Genomic DNA, 24,933 nt, shown 5'->3' on the forward strand with positions numbered 1-24,933 from the left:
TATTTTATTGGCATAATGGATATCTATGATTGTGATTGTAATATATTTTTATGATAGATTGACATTATTGTATGCATTGATCGCATATATGTTGATTGATCTGATTTGAGTTTGAATATATTGTATGGAATGATTATATTGTGTATGCTTATGATTGTAATGATGATTTGTATGATAATTATGTAAGCATTGATTTTGAGCTTGATTGTCTTTAAATGATATATGGAATGATTGATGTATCATGTTGTTGTTGCATTGATGTGTATGATGTATTATGATCTGGGTCGAGGATTAGATGGATTCAGGAACAGACACGTCTGTTTACCCTGCAAAGAAGACTTATAATAGGCTGATTGGCAATGTTGATTACTCACACACACATACACGTGCAGGCACACTTGCTGCGCACACACATTCATTCAGAAGCCCATATGTTGATTAGCTTATTATTGTTGTCGTCAACTCCTTTCCCTTCTCTTTTGCTTGTCTCCCAAATTCAGATGTAAAGTCCGACTCCCCCGGCCTCTTGGACACATTCCCATTAAAACTGACTCGGAGAGCTTGCAATCAGAGAAGGTGTGTAACCGAACCCTCAGCATAGGCAAGTAAGTGGAGCTGCACTCAGGCAACTACCCCAAAGGCATGGGGAGTGCTCTGGTTACCCACCGCTGTGTGTGTGTATGTGTGTGCATTGTTTCTACTTACCTGTCTTTATGTGTCACAGAAAGAGGCGAAGTGCAGGAGCTCAGAATAAAGCGCAGACGCAGAGAAAGGCAGGATTATACACATGGCAGGTTAGAGAAAGGCAGAGAGAGAGAAGGAGAGGATGGGAGGAAAAAGCGACAGAGAGAGGCTTAAGATTACAGAGGCAAGCACCCTTTGTTGCTGAGTTCAGTTGTGATGGACGGCTTATGTTTAGGGAAAGAGTGAAGGAGTCCTTCAATGTACCATAAAATTTGCAGGACCGCTGAGGATGTTCTTCTTCACTGATCAAACTTTTGTCTGACAAACGAGGAACCTGGACTTCAAGGAAGGTGAAGAAGAGTGTCAGAGAATTGGATGTGATCCAAAGATAGTAGGCAAAGGAGTCAAAGGAGGGGCAAAAACAAAACAAAAAAAACCCAGGGAGGGCTAGTCAGGGGGCGACCAGGTGATTGAGCCTTCAGGGTGAATAACAAGTCAAGCAAGAACAGTGAGGTTGGATGAGAGAGCAGTGTTCAATGAGAGAGACAGGAAGAGAGTCGACTGGAGAAGTAGAGATAAGCAGTCAAGATTAAAATTAGTCTGCAGAAAAGAAAAAGAGAGGTTGACGCCAGACTCCGGACTAAAAAGAGATCAAGGTTGACTCAAGTCTTTGCTTCCTCTAACCTGATTAGGCGGGGGAGAGGTAGTGGTGGTAGTGGTGGTGGTGGTGGAGGTGGTGGTGGTGGTGGAGTGGAGCCGGGAGACCCCATCAACAAAAACGTGAGAGGCAGCACGAGAAGGAGAGGAGAGAGAAAGAATTACAAGAGGACGCTTGGTGAAAGAAGCCTCTTAAATCTGGGAGCTGGAATTAGAGCCGCAGAAACTGCAGAGGGGAAGCCACAAAACCACAGTAAGTAAATTAGGAGGCTGTAGCTGGAAAAATGTATAATGAAGCCATGGGCGGGGGAAGGAATTTGTGGTCTTGGGAGTGCTTTATATACTGTACTTTAATGAATTGATTTCCTGTCTTTAAGACTTTCTCATTTCATCATTCTCCATGACTTCATCTCCTTCCTTATTCCTCACCTCTTTAAAAAAAAACCTCCCCTCTTCTTATGCACACCCCTCACTCCTACATCTCATGTTAGGTCTAATTACCCCTCTCTTTCTCCTCTTCCCACTCTATCCCCCCATGCTTAACTTGTCTCACCCCTTGCTCTCCTTCTGTCTCTGACATTTCTGAATCCACAGGTGAAGATGCCTGCTAATGGAAACCGTCCCTTGAAGTTGCAGTTTGGTCTAATCAACCATGAGGGTCGCTACCTCACTGCTGAGTCCTTTGGATTCAAGGTACAAACGTGCCACTCAGTGATTGTTGGTGTCATAGAGCTGCACAGTGCTTTACTGTTTTAGGCAGATACTGCAGAGAAGTGCCATGCTTGTTGCAGATAAGACTATGGAAAGCCTTCATGCTGTTTGTTGGAACATTTCCATGTCTTTCAGCTGAATGCGTCAGCACCCAGTCTGAAGAAGAAGCAGATATGGACTCTAGAGCAGGACTCTCAGGACACCCAGGTGGTGTACTTGCGCAGCCACCTGGGACGCTACCTGGCCTCTGACAAGGATGGCAAAGTCACCTGTGAGGCTGACGGGCACAACTCCGACTGCCGCTTCCTCATCGTGGCTCAGTCAGATGGTCGCTGGGCTCTGCAGTCTGAGCAGCACCTCCGCTTCTTCGGTGGTTCTCGGGACTACCTGTCCTGCTTTGCTCAGTTCATCACAGATGCAGAACTGTGGGCGGTGCACTTGGCTCTACATCCGCAGGCCAACCTGTTTTCCGTGGCCCGCAAGCGTTATGCCCACCTCTCTAAGGAGGATGGGGAAATCGCTGTGGATGTGAACATTCCCTGGGGTGTGGCATCGCTCCTGACCCTTGTCTACTTGGATGGAAAGTACTGCATTAAGACCTGCGACAGCCGATTCCTCAGCAATGATGGGAAACTCTTGACAGAGAGTGGGAGGGCCACGGCGTACACGCTAGAGTTGAAGTTGGGGAAGCTGGCCTTTAAAGACTGTGAGGGGAAGTATTTGTCTCCCATGGGGCCTACAGGCACCCTGAGGTCTGGACGATGCTCCAAACCAGGCAAAGATGAACTGTTTGACCTAGAGGAGAGCAACCCACAGGTGGTTCTGATGGCAGGCAATGGGCGATATGTCTCCATAAGACAAGGTAGGAAAACACTGAAACATCAGGAGGGGATGATGTTGTCTCAGATTTGATTTTGCCCCGAAGCCTTGCATGCATGCACACGCTGCAGCTCTTGCATCTTCCTAGATTTCCTAAAGTCTTACCCAGAATCCCAAATGTCTGATTAGGTAGGGGAAAGCTGACCTTATGTGCCACTGAGGGTGATCACACGAGCCTTAAGCTGATTCACACTGACCTACACACATACATAATGAAGCAGGGGGGCAACAAATACTACTACTACTACAGTTACTACGACTACTCTATATACAGCACATATGGTGCACTGATACGTGCCCAGAAAACTGAGCTCGTAATTTACAGGAAGTACATTAACTTGTGGACTGGTTGAATATGCATGGCTTAGGAAATAGGCCACTCTCTCGTGACTGACAACTGATAAGAGATGCTTGGTAATTATGGTTAATGTAGTCAGCACATCAACAGGCATTGTTATCACACTGGATAGTACCATCTTTCCAGGAAAACAAGATAGATGAGGCTGATATGGGAGACTATCAGCCTCAACGAAGAGACCTGAGACGAATATGTCATGTTTTAGGGTTATCCCACTGTTGGGATTAAGTTTTTCAACAACAATGTTCAATGAGTTTCGGAAAAGAATTAGTTTTAATGTTGCCGGAGAAGGTTTTGTAGTCCTGAAATGGTGGCTACCCCATCATAAAATACAGCAGATGTAATAGAAAAGGTTTAACCAAATAATATATCATAAATGGTGATCTCTTTGAAAATCCCCTTTCATTCCCTCTCAAATGTACCTCATGGCTTTGTTGGGTAATAGTGTTAACACTCTACACGTTTGCCCCCAGGGCTTACTGAAACAGCTGCTTGTAACCTATATGCTGTGCAGTAATGCTCTGTTGATACTGTATTATGTATTTACTCTTCGGTCTTTTGACAGGGCTGTTGGAGTTATTTGATCAGCCTACAGCCACGACATACACACTACTATACTGATGGATTACACCTGCTCCACATTGGCTTTAGAGCAGTTTTTTTCCTCAAAAACAAGGTTGAATTTCTTTGATCAGGGTAAAAACTAGAAAAATTGTAATTGTGACGATCATGTTTCATGAGGGACGTGCCAGTGTTCAGTTGCTGATGGCCGAAATGGTTTGCTGGTCTGATTTGAAACTGGATTTGGGGTGGATTAGCATACACCAACATTGCTTGTCAGCATACTTGGCCATGACACCCATCCACAGGCTGCAGATTCTTGTCTGCAGGGTCGAGTTACTTCAGCCCTGGGTGCTGTAACTGTATATCTCCCCGCTCATTGTTCCTGGTTAGCAGTGTGAGTTTCAGTCGGAAACCAAACGACTGGAAGCACTGTAAACGGATTGGTTGAATGGAAGAAAAGATACGGCGCAGGATAAAACATGCATACAGTATATAGAGTAGCCTCATGTACGAATGTATGCACAGACAGAAATACTTGCAGCGCGCTCACATTCGTCCTACACTTGTTCTGCACAAACAAAAGCTTTATCTTTCTCCGACACACTCGCCCACACACAACCATACCGTCCTGCTGCGGCAAGTGGTGAGGTGGTGTTTTGAATTATTGATGAAGTTGGCCCCTGTTCCTGGAAGGCGAGGGGGGAGTCTGCTTTCAGAAACCCAAGCTGCCTCTCACCTGGGGCCAAAGCTTCTGCCCCTCCGAGGTCCCGCTCTATCCCACTAATCTAACCCGCTAACCCCGACTTCAGTCATGCTGATGTGCTGCTAAAAATCAAGGAAATAAACTTCTAAAGAGAACATCAATATGCTGTATTTAGAAACATATGAAATGCAAAATCATCATATATGTTTTGCTGCTACGACATTTCATGTTTGAATGACTCAAATCAACTTCTCGCCCTGCAAACATTGAATCTTGTACACACACCATAGCCTGACTATTGACGTTATGATGCTTGCAATGTGAACACTGGGTAACAAAGTTAAATGAATATGAGAGAATGGATAATGGCTCTGCAACAGACAGAAAAAAAATCTAGATTAGGTCAAAGGTTCAATTCTTAAAATAGGCGAAAAGTAGGACAAACGAATAAAATGCTAGTAGCTCTAAATTCTTTAGTACTTGTGTAAATAAACCTTGTTACCTTCTACATCTGGGTTCGACATGATGATTAAAGAAGGGGGAAATGGAAAGGAGAGAAGGGAGGATACAACTCTCAAAGGACTTTAGGACAATAGGAGTATGTGTGTGGACAGGTGGGCTCTTCATCCTCCCCAATGTTTCCTGCTTTTACACATAAATTAGCACCTTTGTTTCTGCTCCATTTAGTGCAGAGGAGTCATGTTGGCTATCTGTTTTAAGTGAGTGCAAATGCAGTAAATGGGTTAGTAATAAAAGAGGGTCAGCTGTTATGAGGTAGAGCATGAATTTAGATATAAAAGTGTTAAAGAGAGGTTTTGTAGGCAGTGGTATTTTCTGTCTGCTCTGAGTCTTTCTTTATGGCTGCTGTAAGTGTGTGCGTGAGTGTGTGTGTGTGTGTGTGTGTGTGTGTGTGTGTCTCTTAGGATGTCATGTAGATCTGTCATCATGTCTCTCATCACCTCCCTGTGTTCCTCGCGTCTGAGTGGTCCACTCTGACCTGAAAGTGAAAAAGAGATGATAGTGCAAAGACACAAACTTTCCATTAACACACCTGAGCACATGAACACAAATACATTTGTGTACACATGATGCATGCACGCACACACACACACACACACACACACACACACACACACACACACACACACACACAGCCCAACAACAGATAAGTGAGGTGGGGGAGTGAATGGACTGAAATAAAAAAAACAGAAAGTGCAGTTGTGAAGGATGAAGGATCGGGAGAAAGAGAAAAATAAGGAACAGGGGGATAGCGGCATCAGCTTACCATTAATAATAGATGTCAGAGCCATCTATCGCTGATGGATTAGTTAGGCTTGCTCCACTTGCAGGCTGCAGGTAGGACAACACCAGAAAGTGGAGCTGGATCTGGGGTCTGATCCAAAATGTGGCACTGCTGATGTTACCTATGTGTTTTTGTGAGTGTGTCTGTTGAAGAGTGTACTGTGCCACACTGCATAGTTTATCTGTCTTATTTCGTATGCTTGACCAACTGGTGTGTCAAAGATGGTCATCAACACAGCTATTGATATCCACAGATTGCTGGCTTGGATTTCAGCATATCTAATTCTGAGCCCACTGTTCTCTGTTTCTTTCTCTTCCTTCATCCTTCTCTCCTTCCTCTGTCTCCTCGCCTCTCATCTATCAGAAAGCGTCCGTGAGGTCCCAGCTGAGCCCTGTTGGAGGATCATTTCTGGGTTGAATTAGTGTGAAATGGACACATGGAATAGGTAGACAAAGCATGACATTGAGTCAGGATGAGAGAGAATGAGAGTGATGGGCCCCCAGGCATAGGAGCAGAGTAGAGGGGCAGAAATTTATGCTTCAAATGCACTTAAGATCAATGACAATTTCATCAGTTGTAAGACCTCATGATACCTAGTTTATCGGGTGTGTATAAGATGTGATTAAAGTGTCCCTGTAGCTCAGTAACCATGACATCTTTGTTGCATGTCATCGCCTTTCTTCCTCCCCCCAGTCTATATCTACGGTTAGATATCAAATTAAAACTAAATGCCCCAAAAGAATCATACAATATACAATATATATGCAATTTACACTGTCATGAACCACGAGATAGAGCTGCACAACTGGTATAAAAATATTCATTTGAAATTGTTGTGGCCATCCAAACTGGTACGTGTATGTGCATCTGTGTTGGATTATGCAGATGTAATTTATGTGCATGGATCCCTCCCTTAAACCACTTGATGCAGCGTATCATATGTGTCTGTGTGATGCCCTAACAACACATCACCATAAAATGTAGAAGAAACCTCACTTAGGACATACAGACAATATCTTCTATTGGTTTTATTTATGTTAGCTGGTTAACAAATATTGGCTGGATTGTCATGAAATCAATGTTCAATATATGTTTAATTTGTCCAATGGTTGTTTTTTTAACAAAAACCCAATTATTTAATACATTATATTACATTCACGTGAACATAATAAACATTATATGTGCTAAAAATCGAAATGTTACAGCTGTCATTTTGAGCATAAGCGCGGACATCATGAATCGTTTTGTTCAGTTCAGTTCAAAGACTTGTGGTCAGTATGTTGTTTGTTCACTTTTTTTTAAAGCTAAGCTATTTTATCATGGCTGAAAGGCAAAATAAAAAAAACAAAGTACAATAGAAAGTGAACGCACCACGTTCATAGTGCTGCACTGTCCGACATTGATTCTGACTGTTTCCTGATCAGTTCAGTCTGTTGTTTGTTCAAGCTGTCACATTCATTTCAGTACAATACAAGCGCTGTTTATGAGGTTAATAGCTCAGCAGCCAACTATTTGCAACAGATTAATCCCATCATGGTTTCTTCTGTAGTTTTTGTGGTCTTTTAACCCTTAAGTGCATACCTCTGGTCTCTAGTGACCGTGACTAAATTACATGCTGTCAAATTCATTATTTCATTCAATTAAGCACTCAACTCACTGGTATTCCTCAAACTTTTATTTTTTTTTAACATAGTTTTGGTGTCAAAATGTCAATTTTTTTCCTCTCTAAAAAGTACATCAGGTCACTGGAGACCCAAAGTATGCAGGATTGTTTGAAAAAAACACTCCAGCATTTAAAGGTCAATATGCTTTTAACGAGGAAGTAATGTACGATGATGATGGCTCATTCACTGGTAGGCACAGCTCCAATGCTATAAGTGACTGATTTGTTCAGTGATAGCATTGGAGAATTTTGTGTCAAAGATTTATTAGCACATGATACGAAAAACCTGCGTTATTCTTGTATATTCTCGTTTAGCGTTGTTCTTTGTAACCCTTCGATGATAGCTTCTTTGAAAATGATTGCGTAGGATTTTCGTGACATCTTGCAGTGTTGTCACTGATTGCAAACCCCTCGCCTCATCCCTCTCTTCCCAAGCGTGAAGGAGAAACTACACTGGGCGCAAAACTAGGGGAAAATGCAAAAGGCCCTATCTAGTGTCAGTGTTTAGTTTGTCCGTTCTACTGTGCTCAGTCCAGGGTAACGGAAACATTATGATTATTTTCAGGTGATTATACACTAATAAAAACATAGTTAGGAATATTATATTCAATTTCTGCAGATGGTTTTTGTATTGGTTCACATTTGTTAAATAAAAGTATCCATCTATACATGAGTGTACTCATGTATAGCTGCGCAATAGATTTACATTTCTAGCATGTTTTCCATATGTTTGATCCTTCGCACTTCTCTTAGCTTGAGGGTTGAGAGGGGTTAGTAATTATCTGTACATCCTGCTAAGTGTGGACCATAAAATCCTCTGGTCTTTTCCTGTGTCCTTTATTCTTTTATTGAGGGGATTGAGGGACTGGACGGGTAGCACTTGAAAGCTGATTATATCAGAGCCCCACTGTGAAGAGGGCAGATAGGCAAGGCCGGAGGTGGGGTGATGGTGGGATGTGGGGGATTGAGGGGGTCAGGGGTAAAGGAGGGAGAGATGGGGGAAGGGAGGAAGGTAGGAAGGTAGAGAAGGGTGATCAGAGAAGAGAGCAGAGAGAGATACAAGGGGGGTGAGGCGCACAGATCTGCGTTGTTAAAGGATTACGAATGAGGATATTATAGGATGCATCTAATTTGGGATTTAGCTCTTTGCAATCTGTCACTCGGTGGTGACAAACAATTGCTGCCTTCCCTGCTAGCATTTAGGATAATGTTAACAGTTGAAAATATTAATCACAAAGGGATAAAGAAGAGGTTAATAGAAAAGTAAAGCTGTTTGTTTGCTTCTGAACCTGGAAGCCAAACCACCTGTCAAAGCAGAGAGGGGTGTGTCACTGTGTTTGTGTTTGACTGTGTTAGTATGTTATTCCCACATGTTTAACACAAAGCTGCGCATTGTGTTAATAATGTAAATGCTAAAATAATTGGTTGTCAAAATGAAATCAAATGTGTCTGTGTTATTGTTCGGCAGTCTTGTATAATTAGTGCAGCGCTTCATGGTGAGAGTGTAATCTACACATGGATACATGTAACACATTATTGTGAGAAACATTCGTTGTGTGTGTTTTCTCGTCTCTGTAAGATTTTCCTGCACTGGCACATTTGGGGTTTTTATTGTATTTAAAGTATATTCTGTCCATAAATGCATCCAGAACCACAATCAGTGAAAATGTATTTACCCTTAGGATGCTACATGCTTGGCACATCAGATCAGTCTGAGACAGAACCACTTGAAAACGACATCCCAGGACGGATCAGTTGATTACCAACTCTTTCATGCTGGGCCAAGCTAAACATAACAATACAACCTGATTAGCGAGATGCTATGTTGCTGTCTTCCCAAACTACTTTGTTTTTGGACTTGCCACTAAGAATCCAGAGAGGAAAATAAAATAGGTTTGCAGTGGAAGATGTTTACTTCATGCTCAAATCACTTGAGTTACACCTATTCAGCACAATCAAGTGTGTTTTGTGAACAAACATTTTGATGAAGCCTCAAGTTCATTGTCTTAAATGATGAAGTAACCGCACATATGTACACTGTTTGACTAAAAAGGAAAGTGAACATTGATTAAAAGCCGTAAGCAGCGGTGAGTGGACACTAAATGTTATTAATAACAGTCCCTGTTTGCTATGCCCCTACCAGGAGTGAGCCTTGCAGCCAATCAGGAAGACGAGACAGACATGGAGACGTTTCAGATGGAGATTGACAAGGAAACCAGGAAGTGTACGTTCCGCACCAGCCAAGGGAACTACTGGGCTCTGGTGGCCCACGGAGGCATCCAGAGTACCGCTAAAGAAGTGTGAGTGGATGCTCTCATGTCAACTGTGCAGAGTGAAAATGAACATCATCATCATTTGTGTGTGTCAGTTACAGATATGAGTTTTTTTTTAAAAAAAAGGTCTGTTCTGCAACATTACGGCATGAGTGACCCGTTTTCTTTGCCTCATTATCGAAACATAAATGTCCTCCTTTAATGACATGCAGTCTTCCACCACTCCACATAAGCTCTCACCTCTGAGTTTATAAGATATAAATGCAAATATGAATGCTTTATGAGAAATAAAGTAAATTTCATGACACAGAGGCTAATATTTTAGGAATACATACATCTATTGATTGACAACTATATCTAAAAAGATGAAAAATAATAGGGATAGTTGCTTCAATGCATATGATGGAAAATAATAGCATATAGCGATAAATCACTGGTTTGAGTACATCTCATTTCAAATGTCTCGGCCAATCTGATTTACGCGAAACTTCGGCCCCTCTAAGTTGACCTGTTTTACTTTTTTAGTCTTGCATGTGCCACTTAAAGGCAAGGAAGGTCTTATTTTCTCTCCTGTGATGCCCAATTCCAGGTCAGCAAACACCATGTTTTCAGTGGAGTGGCTTGGCCAGAAGGTGGCACTAAAAGCTAACAATGGAAAATATGTTTGCATCAAGAAGAACGGCCAGCTACTAGCAGTCAGTGATACCACAGGTAAGAGACAATGGAGACAAGTTCTCCTCCACTAATGTGTCTCCGCTCTCAAACCCTGTCTCTGACCGGTGATGTGACTTTGTGATTGTTCTGTCGCCTTTTGTCAGGTGAGGATGAACAGCTCACTTTGAAACTGATCAACCGACCCATGCTGATCCTGAGAGGAGAGAACGGATTCATCTGCCACCACAAGAACTCCAACATACTGGACGCCAGCAGATCAGTCTATGACATTTTCACTCTGGAATTCAGTAATGGGGCCTACCACATTAAAGGTCAGGGTGTACCCTCTCAAACAAGATTGATTGAATCCCTCATTCTTCTTTCTTCTTTATGCTCCCATGTGTTTCAGCACTGAAAAACATCAAGTGCAGCACATTACTTGGCTGATTTCTGCTCTGTCTGAGTTTGTGTATCTTACCCTGCAGGTGTGGATGGACGGTTCTGGTACGTGAACAGTTCTGGGCTGGTGTACTCAGACGGTGAGGTCCCAGAGGATTTCTCTCTGGAGCTCCTGGAGCATGGTCGCCTCGCCATCCGTGGCAAGAATGGCAAATACCTGCGCGGAGACCAGGGAGGCACGTTGAAGGGAGATGGACACTGCCTGAGCAGCTCAGCTCTGTGGGAGTATTAAGATGATCCAACATTGGTCCTAAGCCGAGACTCCGACTTAACTCATCGTTAAACTCTGTGGAATTTTGAGGTGGAAGACAGTTCCTGCTCAGCGAAGAGTTACAGCTTGTGCTGATTTCATCCCACGTTTTTTTTCTTCTTCTTCTTGCTTTTTCATAGAGGTTGCAACAGAGAGCTCACAGAGATAACTGACTCATACATGGGGGATGAAGTGCAAGAAGAAGAGCTGACCGTGCATATTCAGTCAAGAAATGTCTTGATAAAGTGAACAACGTTTGGAGTCAGTGCTTGACCTCAGCAAACTGCAAAATTAGACCATTTTAGAGTTTTGTGTTGCTCTTTTAGATTTCTTTTCCAGTGAGCATTTGCTTCCTTATTTAATTATTGTCTGGTGCTTAATTACAAAATATGAAACCCTCCTTTCGATAAGGACATGTAGATGTATGCTGTAAAAGAACAAACAAGCATTAGCGTGGCATCCTCATCTGCTCATTATCTTCCCAGCCTTTTTATCACTCCTTGTAGGTATTATGTTATTGACAGCAAGGCAACAAAATGGTAAAACAAGCGTGTAGTGGCACTCACTCTGTCTAAGGACAATGAGTCAGGGTGTCATTTGAGAAAGACATTGTCACTGTTACAAGTGAGGTCACCATTTAGTGGAGTTCAAGTCATTACTGCTGTCAGACAAGGATGATTGATTTGCTAGTAGTTACCTGTAGAAACAGAAGACTGTAACCAAGACTCATGTACAAGGTATCAGAACTAATAGGATCATTCCAACTCTTGTCGTACTTTTCTTCTTTCTTTCATCAACATAAAGATACAAAACACACTTGTATGTCTTCTTATGGTTTATTTTGGTAATATTTATTTCTACCAGAGTCAGACTTAACTAAGGGTGCTTTCACATTTTCACACAACTGGTTTGGTTCATACGCTTTCTCTTTGACTACAGGTATAACTCAACAGGAAGCTTAGCATACATATGTACTTCACATGCTGTAAGTATACTAAACATTGGGATTAGAGCAAAACTGACACATCATTATGATTAAGAAGAAAGCATACACTAAAGCAAAATTTGGTAACACCTTATGTGAATAGGCTGCCTACAGAAAGGTCATAACAGCTAACAGCTTGTTAGTTAGTTAGTTAAGATTCAACTGTTTCACACATAAAACTGTTTTCTGATATTACACTACTGTAAGGTTCGGTTTGGTTTAGATAATCTGTTAAACATCCGCAGACAAAGCAAAACAATTGAAATGTTACAAATACTAAACTAGATGTAGACAGGCTATACAAATAAAGTGTTGCCCACAATCTGTTTTTGCCCGCATTTTTACTGATTTTTCTGTTTTGAAATAGGTTCACCTTTGTGTGGGCCATAAAATTCAATCAAATTACAACATCAGGAAAAATCACTCTTTGGTTTAACCTAAACCGATTATGTCCATGCTAAGGCTGGCTTAAATTTCTAGGTTGTCATAAGTAAAGAACATTTTAAAAAAAAAGGTAATAGTGCTTTACAGTCACATTGTCCGATGTTGTATTTATAATAATAACAGTAAAAGCACATAAAAAACAAAAAAGCAGAATATACCCAAGTTCAAAAGTAAAAGTACTTATTCGATAGCAGTGTGATGTTAGAAATTGGATATTATTGCTAATGCAGTACTGTGTAAGCAGCATTGTAATGGTCAGATTGAAGCTAACTAAAGCTGTCAAAAATATGAAATAGAATATTTCCCTAGTAATGTAGGTAAGGTAAAAGAATATAGCATTAAGATAAAATAATTTAAAAAACATTAGAAATTGTTCATAAAATGAAATAATTGGTAAATGGTTTGAAATGAAATTCTAACAAAAAAATAAATTCTAGAGATAATAAGATATATTTGTTTTTTAGTGGAATATTAATCAGACTTACTGATTAATGAGTCTCATACCTGTGGTGGGATCCTTGAAGAGGTAGAATTTATATTTGGAGCCGAGAAGTTTCTTCTTCTTCGGCTCTTGGAGGAGACATTGCAGGTGTTCCCAGCAGGACTTCAAGGACTCTCCTCAAGTCATTTGCAGAGGTTTCCAGGTTCAGGTGTGACATCGTTAATGTTGTTGTTGTTGTTGAGGACTGTGAAAATAAATTAACTACTGTCGGAGAAGAGGAATCTTCACCACCTGCTAATGCTGATTCATTGATGCTGAGGTTTTGAGGGTCTACTGTTATTTGTCAGCGTACATCTTAGATGTTGATCCCAGCAGGTGTTGTTGTTACTGCTTTGTTTTATGGTTAGTTACGTGTGGAGTCTCTCTGCAGACTGCCCACTGCTTTTGAGCTGCTGTTCTTGCTGTAGGGTTAGGGTTACAGCAGCAGCTTTCCATGTTTTTGCCATGGCCTGGACAGGAGCAGCCACTGTGGCAAGACACACGCCACACTGTGGTCAAACTGGTTACTGCTTGATGTATTGAATGTCTTTTTTATAGTCCCTGGAATAACAGCTGTCATCCTCTCCTTTTTCATGTGATTAAGAGAATAACACCACTGATGTGCATATGGACTGGCCAAACATCAAGCAAAACAAGCAAAACAAAGCAGTCAGCTAATATTACTCAATAGTCCAACAGCAAGAAGTCCAGTTCGACGTCTGTCTTTCAGTGTTTGATTTCACTCTTGCCGGTGACTTAAAGTCAGTCCCAGATTTGCTCTTATCTGTTGTCTTCTTGCTCGCTCATTGTCCCCTTTTCTGTTCTTAGTTTCCTCCGTCAATATCCTCTTTAGTCTTTTCACCTCTGTCATTATGTCCACTGAGCCTGGTTATACTGCATGCTTGCCCAGCTCCAGTTCTGGCATGACACGGCTCCACTCCCTGTGATCCAAACACCTGTAGTACAAACACTAAAACTCAGAAGCTATAGTTCACAGTAGTTTACTTTACAGTCCATCACAAAACTGTCACTAAGACTTGAGGTGCAGCAGCAGAAAACATTTTCTCCATAAAATATAATCCATCTTCATCAGTGAAATTATTGTTGGTGTGGAAATTATTCAATAGCAACAAAATATCTGAATGTAAATTAAGTTTGTGGTGATTTAATGAATGAAAAATGTGGTTAATACTGTATGCAGCAATAAAGCACATCATAAATGTAGATAATAAAGGCCCTTTAGGCCACAGCAGCATCAGTATCTTCATCTGTGGCAGCACAGTTTTATCAGCAAGTGAAGTGCAGTAACAAAACATACAATCTAACGATCATTCAGACTAATCTACAGTCCAGAATAATTCATAAAAAAGACTTTCTGAATGTTGAGATAGGCCTCAAGTGTGTTTCCTTTCTAAAACTTCAAGTGAGCATGAAGAGAATTTGATTAAATCAGATTCAGTTGCACAGCAAAACATCATTCATTCATTTAAGAGACCGTGTGATTGTTAATCTGTAATAAAGTAACAGAATAGAGTTGAATAAAAAAAGTATTGACTCAGGATTTTTAAAGTTTTTGAAAAATTAGTAGACAGCTCTTTTTTTTTAAAGATTTACATACATTTCTTTCTGATATAGTCAGACCAGCCTTTCATTGTGACAAAAGGCATGACTGTGCGTTTTTGGATTTGAGTTTCTTTTATTATGCTGAGTCAGCTGGTAATGCTTGAAAACTAGAGTTATGACATATTCTAATTTATGAATCAATAAAAACTCAAAGATATTTCAAAAATAAAACGTTGCATTTGTTTTGGCTATATACTATATTTTAAATATTACATTTTGAAGGCATCATTCTTTGCAGGTATCTTAATCTAGTTTTAATCCCTCCAAAAGTATTTGGTCCTGTGTTAAGGAACATGTAGAATTTCGTTCCTTAGATAACCTTCTACTCATGAAAAACACCCAAATATACATATATTTGGCTGCATTTTAACCACAGCACACATAATTCATCTTAAGGATCATATATGGATCTATCTTCTTAGTCGAGTCCAGAATCAAGACTAAAAGAGAACTGAGCTTTCCTTCCAGTTGCTGTAAACTTGAATAACTTCTTAGGATGATTAGCTTTATTTAAATTAATTTCTTACTTTTTTTTATTTGTTGGTCGTTATAATAATGAAACACCTGTAATCTACCTGTCATCTGTGAATGTGTGCCCTTGTCTCGTGCCATGTACATCAGGTCCTGTTACACCAGCATGTCTGGCACATCAAGAGACTGTGAACCAGGTGACCTTTACCCAGCTGTACGAGGGTTTTTCCATTTAGATTTCAATTGTACATATTTTTACGCCACCTGAGCTCTGCGGTCACCTTGTGCTGAATGTAATGGTTTGTATCGAGAAGTTGAGCTGAAGGACACGACGAACAGAATACAATGATGAGGGTAAGTGTTATTATTATTAGATCTGGACAATAACTAAGTAATAATGAAATGGAGTATCATGAGGGTAACCCTGAATGGTAACAATCATTAACAGTGATACAAAAGTACATTTACAATAGATTGTGGACATTATTTTTTAATTGGCTGCAAAGACAGGTTGCATAATAACAAACTAGACCGAGGGCAGCTGTGTAGACTTTAAATTATAAGAAGAGGGTTTTCTCTGAGTTCACGGTAAACTCTGAGAAGAGACCGGGTCATCTTCCCCGTGGACGCGCCCACGCCAAAAGCCCCTGAGACTCGACTTTGCTGGATCTGCTGTGACAGGTGCTGACATGAGAGGAAGAGGAAAGAGTTTTAAACCAAATAACAAGATACTTTCGATATAATCACAGTGACAATAACAAGAAGCTATTGGGTGCGTCTTTGTTGTCTTATTAAAGTATTGGGCTGAAAGGTTTGATTGATTTACGGGAAATTTACTATATTTATGAAAAACACGTTAACTGTTCATTGATTTACTAAAAAAAAGCCAGATGATAATAAATAAATAAATAATACAAATATGAAGAATTGTTCCTTACCTCAGCCCGCTGCAGTGCCTGTCTTAAACCTAAACTCTGGACTGTTTTCGTGGAAGCGGGCCTCTCAGGAGCCCTCTGCAGCAGAGTCTATGTGACGGATAGGTTAGGTTTATTGAGTATGTAGGGAATGATTCAAGTCTCTATCACACGATTCAAAATGGCTAACACATCATTTATTCTTTTCATAATCCTGTAGTATGCACTTGGTAAAGACTGAGATTGCAACAGAAGGAGAAAGAAGATAAACCATGATTTTTTTTCTCTCAATCTGTTCCTAGCACAGTTTCTGTTTCTTGTCTCGACTTTTTTTTTTTTTTTACACACACACAAAGGGCTCACAGGCATGCAAATGTTGTGAGTGAGATGGTGGATCCAAAAACATCGGTAGGTTTGTCTGAAAAGGCTGGAAAGGTCGTATGTACCTGTACCCGGTGCAGCACAGCATGATGAAGTCCACAAACTGCCGTTATCGATGAGCTCTCAATGTGAACTTCTACTGTAGTCAGTGACTCCTCCTTCCCCAGGCTCTCCTCCCTTACATTTACCTGCAGAACAATGGAACACTCATTGTTTTATTCAAATAAATAAACTTTTATATTTATATTATAGTTTTTTACCTCTTTTGCAGACAGTTTGACTGTGTGGCCATTTGGACATTGACCATGAATCACTGAGCTGCTGATCTTGTCTCCTTGGTGCTCTGTCCTCACTTCTCCTGGACCTTCACACAACAGCCATTCCAGTAGAGAAAGGCATACATTTTGAGGGGCTAACATTGGTCCCTGAGGGTCCAAACCTGAGCTTTTCAACACCAGCGTATCCCTCAGTAACTCTGACGACACCCGCATACTTGCTGAAAACTGCTCTTGCTCAGGCTTTGAAGAGCTCTCTCCTCCTCCATCCTTTCTTCCACTGTGCCTAATCCGCCGTGAGCTTAAAAAAGCCTGGATGGTATCCATTGCTGTTTCGCTACATTGAGATGTGGCCTTTTTATGATTGGCTATGGGTCTGTTCACCTGCAGGGCGTGCAGCCAATCCACAGTCAGCGTGTTCAGGGGCAAACTGAAGCAGCTACTCTGCAAACTGGGAACGTTTGCTGCCTCCTCACCCAGGAGACTTGAGAGCGAGAAGACGAGCGAGCAGCTGAGCGTCATTGGGAACGCTGAGTCGCCTGCAGCTGCTAGAGGCAGTGATACTTCTAACGTTTCCCCTGGATGGAGGTTGTGGAATGGGAATGAAAAATTTGTGGAGGGGCTTTCTCCTCCTGTGCTGGGAGAATAGGACAAAGGGAAAACAGTGATGCTCAGCGTCCAGCCTTGTTCCAAAACATAAGGACTTGAATTATCCAGGACACATGTGAGGTTCAGAGAGTCTTTCTGAAGCAACCTGCTCCACTTTGTCACAGCATGACATCTGATTGGCCTTTCCTGGAGAAGATGCTCTTCACTATTTGTACTGGTTATCAGCAGGAAGCTGATGTTAAGCACCTGATTCAGGTGTGTCAGGATCTGGTTTTTGGATTTAATGGCAGTTTTCAGTGTTGTTGCTCTAAAGCAAAAAACAAAACAAAACAAAGAAAAACACATTAATATTAACTGAAAGCTAATATTTTAACTACAATACTTCACAATCAGAAAGAAATCACGTTAAGCATACCTCTCACAAACATCCCCGATAGCAGACAAGAGGTCCCTGACATTGCGGCCCACCTGTGAGGAGGCCACCTTGGACAAACTTGCATCCTCTCTCCTCATAGGTAAGGTAATCCTCTGGAGTTGCCCCCTGACAGACAGCCCCAGCAGCTGAACTTCACCTGATATACAAGGAGACAAGACAGAGGTGGTTAAGAGACTAAACTAAGACATGACTGTATAACATCATTGCCGCTGAACTCAAAGAGCATCTTAGAGACAAAATGCAGAGCACAGTCAGCTCAGTAAACACTTTTATCACACCTTTGTTATCAATTTATAAATTAATGTCTGCAACAGCAGACAGTTGTTGTGGTTGATTGTGCACTGGAGGAAAAGATTTAAAAAAAAGAAAAATTCTTTGCTGATGAAGTAACAGCCATCCCAGAGCAGAGAAGAAACAAGTTTTCTGGATTACTGCCTGCTGCTGACCTGATGCAGAATTTAACAGCATTGGGAGGTTTTCTGCTTAGGGTTGCAAAATTTCCAGAACATTTCCATGGTAAGTTAAGCTGGGGAATTTGGGAAATATTCCAAATTGAAAACTTTTTACTGTTTACTGTTACTTTTAAGTTAAATGTTAAGGACCAACCTTCAATTTTGAAAATTCACATTTTATTCACATTTATTCCCATACATTCCCATTAATGGAAAGTTTCCAACTTTGCAAATTCCTGGAATTTTGAAACCCTAATTCTGTTGGCTTCAGAAAGCCGTTGGTTCCTATTACTTTCACTACTTGATGACGCCTGACTAGCTTGCAGACACTTGTGTGAGCAAATCAACTTATTTTGCAGTTTATTTGTTGTCAGTCACACCAGCCTCTGTTAAAGGGGTCATGTGTTTTTTTTCTTCTGCATTTAAAAAAAGAGAAGAAGACAAACCGGATCATGTCTATTATCTAACTCTCACAGTTTTTAAGTTGACTGCAAGTTCATTTTATACAGAGATTGTGCTAGAAAATGTTCTATTGTTGGCTTACCTGCAGTGTTGCATGTGGGCTCAGCCACGGCGATGACTCTACACACATTTAAACTGGCTGGGCTTTGGAGGGCAGCGCCTGTCTTACTTGATATCTCTTCATCCCTTTCTTCACCTCCCTGTGATAGATCCAGTGTCAGCAGGTCTGACCCGGTGCTGTAGTAAAGACACTTTTCATCCACACAGCCACACATCACAGGCCCCGGTACACACCTCTCAATAAAACCTGCTATGCTGCCCCCTCTCTCTGGCCCTCCCTTGTCCGTTTTAATCAGCACCACTCTCCCTAGTTCGCCCATCGCCACTAGACACTGTGCATGTCCTGGACCCGTTTCCATGACAACACATGCTCCAACAAATACGACCGGCTGCTCCAGACTATGCAGGACTCGGAGCCGTGATCCTGGCAGACGCAGAGGGAGGAAACACAGGCACCCGTCTGGCAGGCCACAAAGGATAACAGGCGATTTGGCGAGGGCAGCGTCGATACCGAAGAGAAGTTTGAAAAGAACCGGCTCAAGGCAGAACTGGCCATCGGTTGAAGTTGCCTCTGATGAGGAAGGTGGTGGTGTTGTTGTATCACTAGAATGGACGCAAATCAGCACAGGCCTCCTTCTCATTCCTGTCCTTCCCTCAGTGTCATTGCGTACAACACCTGAGGCCTGCGGTAGACTGTAAGAAGCAAGCATCTCACAGCTGCTGGACGCTGACTGATTCGGGGAATTGTACACGGTAAACACCCAGGAGGTGTCTCTCTGGGAGAGAGTCAGGAGTACGGAGCCGACAGGGAGCAGCGATAACACTCCTTCTTCTGGAACAACCAGACACTCGTGGGATATTTTCAGCTCCACCGGACTGGAGGATGCATCAGCAGGGGAGCTATGAGCTCTGCAGAGGTGAAAGGTCACATAAGTTAGAGAGCACTGACAGGATTTAACAACTTGGGGAGGTGAAGGAAGGTGTGAATACCTGGATAGCAGAAATTGCAAGCTGACACAATAAACTCCGTTCCTACAGGCCACATAGAGGTGCTGCTTGTCAGCACTCTCAACCAGGTCGCTCACAGGAGCAGGAAACAGGAGAACAGTCTGCAACATAACACAGAAAAAAAGGTGGATACAGAGTTATTTTAGCTCCAAAGTGTAGTTATGATGCTTGTTCAGTGTAGCAGAACAGTACTTGCCGTGAGTTTCCTCTCCTCAGCACTGAAGACATACACCTCGTCACTCCCAGTGCAGATAAACACACCTGCCCCAGCTCCAAACCTGACCGTCGGTGTGCACGACGCTCCTGAGAAGCCAAACTCTGCCCAGGTCTCAACAGCACACCGTCCGTCCATGGCAACAACACACGTCACGTTAGGCACACTCTTTAACACTGTTAGCTGAGCGGCGGGTGGTTAAAGTAAAAGGTTTGTGGGTCAAACTGAACGAGGTAACCCTGCAGCCGGTTGTTGACAGAGGATGGGAAGCACGCATGAAGTTCCGCGCGTCCTGTTCGGACCAATTACCGCCAAGAACTACATTACCCATGATAGGTAAACGGAAGTCCAACGACAGACGGCGGGTTTAGTGTTCATAATTATGTCTGGCACCACAGAAGAGGGTATAAGTCGAGGGGAATGTGTTCTAAACAATCTATTTTTGTTTATTTAAGGTTTTAGCGGCGGTAGTAGTCTGTACATCAGCGAACACCGGGTGGCGCAGCCGTACACTTTTTCATATTGTCAGTACACGAAGAAGAAGAAGAAAAACTACACTAACACACGTGATCTTCATCGGCCAATCAAAACACTGGAAGCGAAATTTGAAAACAGCCTCGGAGGTTTCAGGTGCTCGCTGACACACTAAGCTGAAGTTATTGACATTTATTTTTTTTAGCCACAATGGAGCCGTGTAACGAAGATGACACCAAGATGTACTTTTACGAGAACAGACTGAAAACTTTCGCGGGGTGGCCTTTCGACGCAGACTGCTCGTGCACCCCGGAGAACGTGAGTGTAACGGTTGACTTGTGCTAAATGCTAACTGTGACGTCACAGATGAATGAACTGCAGGTTTATTTCTCTGTGTATTGTTTTAGGGTAGCTCAACGAGGTTATATTAACGTCTCACAGTGAAAGGCTTGACAGTTTGAGACTCATTTCATGGGTAACAAAAGCGTTGTTGCTAATCACTCTTTATGTATTATTGCTGCTAATATAATACAGGTTGCTCCATGGGTAGATGTTGTTATTGTTACTAGCCTTGCTCAAGGGCACCTCGGCAGTGTCCAGGAGGTGAACCGGCACCCCTCCAGTCCACCTCTCATACTTTGGTCCATACTGGACTTGAACCAGCCACCTTCCGGTTCCCAAGCCAAGTCTCTATGGTTTGAGCCAAAGACTGAGCTACATCCGCCCAGCAGAATAAAGTGTTTCCATTATGGATTTGTTAGTTTTCAAGTAATTCACCATCTAGCCTGAAAATGGTTGTCAGATCTCAGAAAATGGTGTGAAATGTCCATACACAATTCCCAATGGTCCATTGTGATGTCTTCAAATTGTTTGTCTGAATCTAATCTAAAGACATTTCCATTCATCCAACTATTTTCAACCGCTCATCATTATGAGGTGGGATACACCCTGGACGAGTCATCTTTGCATTTAAAAGGCTAACTCCTACTGAAACTAACTACTACTACTGTTTGCTTTCTGTGAATCTGCTGATTTAATAATCTGCTTATTTTTCAGTTGTGGGCATTTTTGCTTGGTAATAAAAGAGTCATAGAATAAAGTAATTAAAGGGGCAATTTATATATTTCCTGGCAAAATGCACCAAGAAATAGAATCAGAAATACGATATAATATAATACGATATCCTATTTTAACACTATATACACATGTATAAATAAGAGTTAAATAAAACCAGTAACAGTAAAATAAAAACAGTGAACTATACAATATGTAAATCTAAAACCTTCTAAAGAATTTAGTCTTTGAGAGACTGTACAGAGAATACACTCATTGTTTAAAGTGCAGTATGCATGTGTGGAAGATTTCACTTCTGTATTGCACAAGCCAGTTCGATGGCTTGACTTGTCTGATATTTTGAGGGAGGAGTTGTAGAGACTGATGCTCAGGTTGTTTACAGTTAGATTAAGCTTAATAAAACTTGCAGTGTCTTCAAAAATGTATACGCCATACAAACTTTAGTCGCAGTAATGCTAAGTGGTTACAACATTATTGCGGGATAATTTGTGTTTATTCATGTTCACTCACAAAGGTAAAAGTGATATGAACCCAACATAAAGAGCTTTTGTTGTGTTTTGATTATGTTGTTTTGTGGAGGAAAAAAAAGAAAAGAATATTGTCCGCAATGTGACAAGCAGACAACTTTTTAAATGATTGTTTTTCAACAGGAACACACTATTTCCAGCACTTTGCTTCTGTATAAATATGAAGTAGTCTCATATCTCAAATCCACTTTTTTAATCCCCAAAAAATGCTACAGTGACTGTCAAGGCACAGGTGGTATTATAAAGTAGAGGCTGCAGCTCAGTGGTAGTCATTACACACAGCAAGAAGGTTCCTCGCAGCAAGGCTCCAGCCGGCGTGGTCCTTTCTGGGGCTGAGGCATTAAAACTGGTGACTCTAAATTTGCCATAGATGTGAGCATGAATGACTGCTTGTGCCATGTCCAGGTTGTACCTTGCTTCATGCCCAATGTCAGCTGGGATTGGTTTCAGCCCCTGCAACCCTGATGAGGATAAGCAGTCGTGGAAAATGTTTGAATGCATAATTTCAGTAGATATCTCTGCAACACAATACACAATTTTTACCATTTTTTAACCATCTTGAACTATAATTCTGGCCCAGTCCTACATATATTGACCCTTAACTTTCTGTCTAGTAAATTAATTGACTAATCGTTTCAACATTAAATGCAGTATTTTTTAAAAATGCCTCTTGATTTGCTTCTCCAGATGGCCAAAGCTGGTTTTATTCACACCCCTTCGGATAACAGTCCAGACACCGCCATGTGTTTCTTCTGCCTTAAAGAGCTGGAGGGCTGGGAGCCGGAGGATGACCCAGAGTAAGATAACCACATTACTCGCCTCATGGATCAGAAACACACGCAAAAAAACAGAATTGTGCAGATTCATTACGTCAATTTCAATTTGAGTTAATCTTGTTTTTTTTTAAATTAACATAACTCTTTAGAAAAAATAGTTTGGTCTCGACAAATGGGATATAATTCAACAGGGTGAAAAGACGAGTAGCTCACCACAAGCAATAACACAACTGAATTATACTAGCAAATAATCAAGTAAATCATCAGACAGACAGAAGACACATACAACTGTTTTTGTGGGCAGACGCCACATGACTAATAAACTGAATAATAATAATAAACTTTTTAATATGTCAAATCAATGGAGTGCCTTTTAAAAAATGCTGAACCTGACCTGAGTATGTATGTATGTGTGTATGTGCGTCTGTATGTATGTATGTATGTGTATTTTTATATATATACATGTGACAACAAAATGATTCAGATAAACACAATTTGTGGCTGCTTTTTTTGACCCGAGGACTCGTGATAAAATCTTCTTCTGTGGGAAATCTGGTGATGCAACCAGTGGACATAAATACTCCACAATTACATAAAATAGCCGGAAGCCTTAACTAAGAGCTGTTGATTCCCAGCATTCATTTTTGAGGCCGTAGTTTAAAATGTTTGAGAGCACATGTTCGTTTTTTGTGAGAGTTTGCTTGTGACCACACTATTCCATTTCCAGTAAAACTTTCCACTTATGTTGTTATAATTCACAAGACTGTTCTGCTCACAGACATAATTTTGCAGTGTTTGTGACCGATGTACCAGTACTTTCGCGTTGACCTTGCTGCAAATATCTGCACCATGTTCATGGTTATTGAAATGACACAGCTTGAGTCACAGTGGAGTTGTCATTGTTGAACACAAGACGTGTATAATTTTGTGTTTGCTGGCTGTTTTTTTCACAGCAAGCAGGCTTGTGTTCGAAACCAGACTGTTCCCTCCTTACAGAAGCCTTAAGAAAATCATTCTATGTAGAAAAAGTAGAACAGTGCAGTCCATCTCAATTTCAGGTCCTTTCTTATGTGTGTCCTTTGAAATTAAATAAATGTCGTCCCCTCATCACTCTCTTGTTTGTTTGCCAGAAAGGAGCATAAATCCCATTCAGCATCCTGCCACTTCATCAACCTGAAGAAAAAAGTAGAAGAGCTGACGGTGGAGGAATTCTTCAAACTACAGAAGGAGAAGCACAAGTCCATCATTGTACGTTCACCAGAGGACTTTCAAATTGCTGGCTTACATAAATGCATGATGTAATCAATTTTCCGTTTAACTCAGATGAAACTGGCAACATATTTATTCCAGTCTGATCTCTTATTATCATCTCTTAAGACTAATAACACATTTGTCGGTAAGTTCCTGTGAGAACAAGAGACCACGGCAGCAGTTCTGATCCAGATTTCATTTCCTCCCCTCACAGAACAAATCCTGTAACGAGGCCATCGGCAAGTTTGAAGAGGCAGCCAAATTGAGACGAGCAGATATCATCAAGACAGCCATGGGCGAAGAGTGACACAAGAATAGATGCTGATGAATGAGATGGGCGGCGTGTGAGATTTAATTGTAGCTGGAAAGCAACTGACTGGTTTCTCTCTGTGCTGATTTCTATGTTCCCTTCATGTCTTCTTTTAACACTGTGCATCTGTCATCTTTAATGTCTTCATGTGATCTGTTTTTATTCATTAAATTTGTTCTTATCAGTTTCCCCAATTATTTTATTTAATCAGGGGGTTTCTCGTGGGGATTTTACTAATGTGTTTCTTTATTTAGAGCCCCTTTACTTTATTATAACTACTCTTCCTGTGGACTCAATACATGACCCAACACCAAGCCTGTCTAATACACATGGTAGCTCTATATAATGATTTAATTTAGCATATAATTGAGGAAACAAGTTATTTTCCTACTCCTCTACTACATCACAGTGGGATGGATAATTCTACATCCTTATTATAACTTAAACAACAGCAAAAAAAAAAACATGTTAAAACATGTTACATTACTTTCTTTAATCAAATAAACTGGCAATAAAGTCCAGCCATCATTGCTCAATAATGCATATAA

The 24,933-nt window shown here is 41.2% G+C and overlaps 3 protein-coding genes across 4 annotated transcripts; 2 read left to right on the forward strand and 1 right to left on the reverse strand.

Moving 5' to 3' along the window:
• Positions 1-1,445: 1,445 nt before the first annotated feature.
• fscn2b (fascin actin-bundling protein 2b, retinal) lies at positions 1,446-11,364 on the forward strand. 2 transcript variants are annotated; one of them, XM_010729694.3, is made up of 7 exons: positions 1,446-1,594; positions 1,936-2,034; positions 2,188-2,914; positions 9,666-9,822; positions 10,385-10,506; positions 10,614-10,781; positions 10,935-11,364. In XM_010729694.3, the coding sequence occupies exons 2-7, from the start codon at positions 1,942-1,944 to the stop codon at positions 11,138-11,140; spliced, it is 1,473 nt and encodes a 490-aa protein (XP_010727996.1). In that variant the 5' UTR covers positions 1,446-1,594; positions 1,936-1,941; the 3' UTR covers positions 11,141-11,364. The 2 variants fall into 2 exon arrangements, with proteins under 2 accessions (XP_010727996.1, XP_027145019.1); XM_027289218.1 differs by lacking the exon at positions 1,446-1,594 and having other exon boundaries at positions 1,933-2,034.
• Positions 11,365-14,156: 2,792 nt separating this feature from the next.
• On the reverse strand, positions 14,157-20,111 carry faap100 (FA core complex associated protein 100). Its single transcript, XM_019272069.2, has 8 exons — positions 19,956-20,111; positions 19,742-19,860; positions 18,774-19,660; positions 17,757-17,913; positions 16,718-17,648; positions 16,523-16,645; positions 16,101-16,187; positions 14,157-15,846 (listed from the first exon to the last, which is right to left on the reverse strand). The coding sequence occupies exons 1-8, from the start codon at positions 20,109-20,111 to the stop codon at positions 15,715-15,717; spliced, it is 2,592 nt and encodes an 863-aa protein (XP_019127614.2). The 3' UTR covers positions 14,157-15,714.
• A 246-nt stretch (positions 20,112-20,357) lies between these two features.
• Positions 20,358-24,574, forward strand: birc5a (baculoviral IAP repeat containing 5a). The gene is made up of 4 exons (XM_010729692.3): positions 20,358-20,765; positions 22,736-22,845; positions 23,955-24,072; positions 24,290-24,574. Exons 1-4 carry the CDS (start codon positions 20,658-20,660, stop codon positions 24,380-24,382), a joined length of 429 nt encoding a protein of 142 aa, XP_010727994.3. The 5' UTR covers positions 20,358-20,657; the 3' UTR covers positions 24,383-24,574.
• The last annotated feature ends 359 nt before the right edge of the window (positions 24,575-24,933 follow it).

This window comes from Larimichthys crocea, chromosome XVI (assembly GCF_000972845.2).
Source record: "Larimichthys crocea isolate SSNF chromosome XVI, L_crocea_2.0, whole genome shotgun sequence".
NCBI lineage: Eukaryota > Metazoa > Chordata > Actinopteri > Sciaenidae > Larimichthys > Larimichthys crocea.

Coding starts and splice junctions, on each gene's coding strand:
- fscn2b (XM_010729694.3), top strand. CDS start 1,942: ATGCCTGCTAATGGAAACCGTCCCTTGAAGTTGCAGTTTGGTCTAATC. Junction 2,035..2,187: donor CTGAGTCCTTTGGATTCAAG/GTACAAACGTGC, acceptor CATGTCTTTCAG/CTGAATGCGTCAGCACCCAG. Junction 2,915..9,665: donor ATATGTCTCCATAAGACAAG/GTAGGAAAACAC, acceptor TGCCCCTACCAG/GAGTGAGCCTTGCAGCCAAT.
- faap100 (XM_019272069.2), bottom strand. CDS start 20,111: ATGGACGGACGGTGTGCTGTTGAGACCTGGGCAGAGTTTGGCTTCTCA. Junction 17,649..17,756: donor ATCGGGGATGTTTGTGAGAG/GTATGCTTAACG, acceptor TTTTTGCTTTAG/AGCAACAACACTGAAAACTG. Junction 15,847..16,100: donor AGGCACTGCAGCGGGCTGAG/GTAAGGAACAAT, acceptor CTCTCATGTCAG/CACCTGTCACAGCAGATCCA.
- birc5a (XM_010729692.3), top strand. CDS start 20,658: ATGGAGCCGTGTAACGAAGATGACACCAAGATGTACTTTTACGAGAAC. Junction 20,766..22,735: donor GCTCGTGCACCCCGGAGAAC/GTGAGTGTAACG, acceptor TTGCTTCTCCAG/ATGGCCAAAGCTGGTTTTAT. Junction 24,073..24,289: donor AGAAGCACAAGTCCATCATT/GTACGTTCACCA, acceptor CTCCCCTCACAG/AACAAATCCTGTAACGAGGC.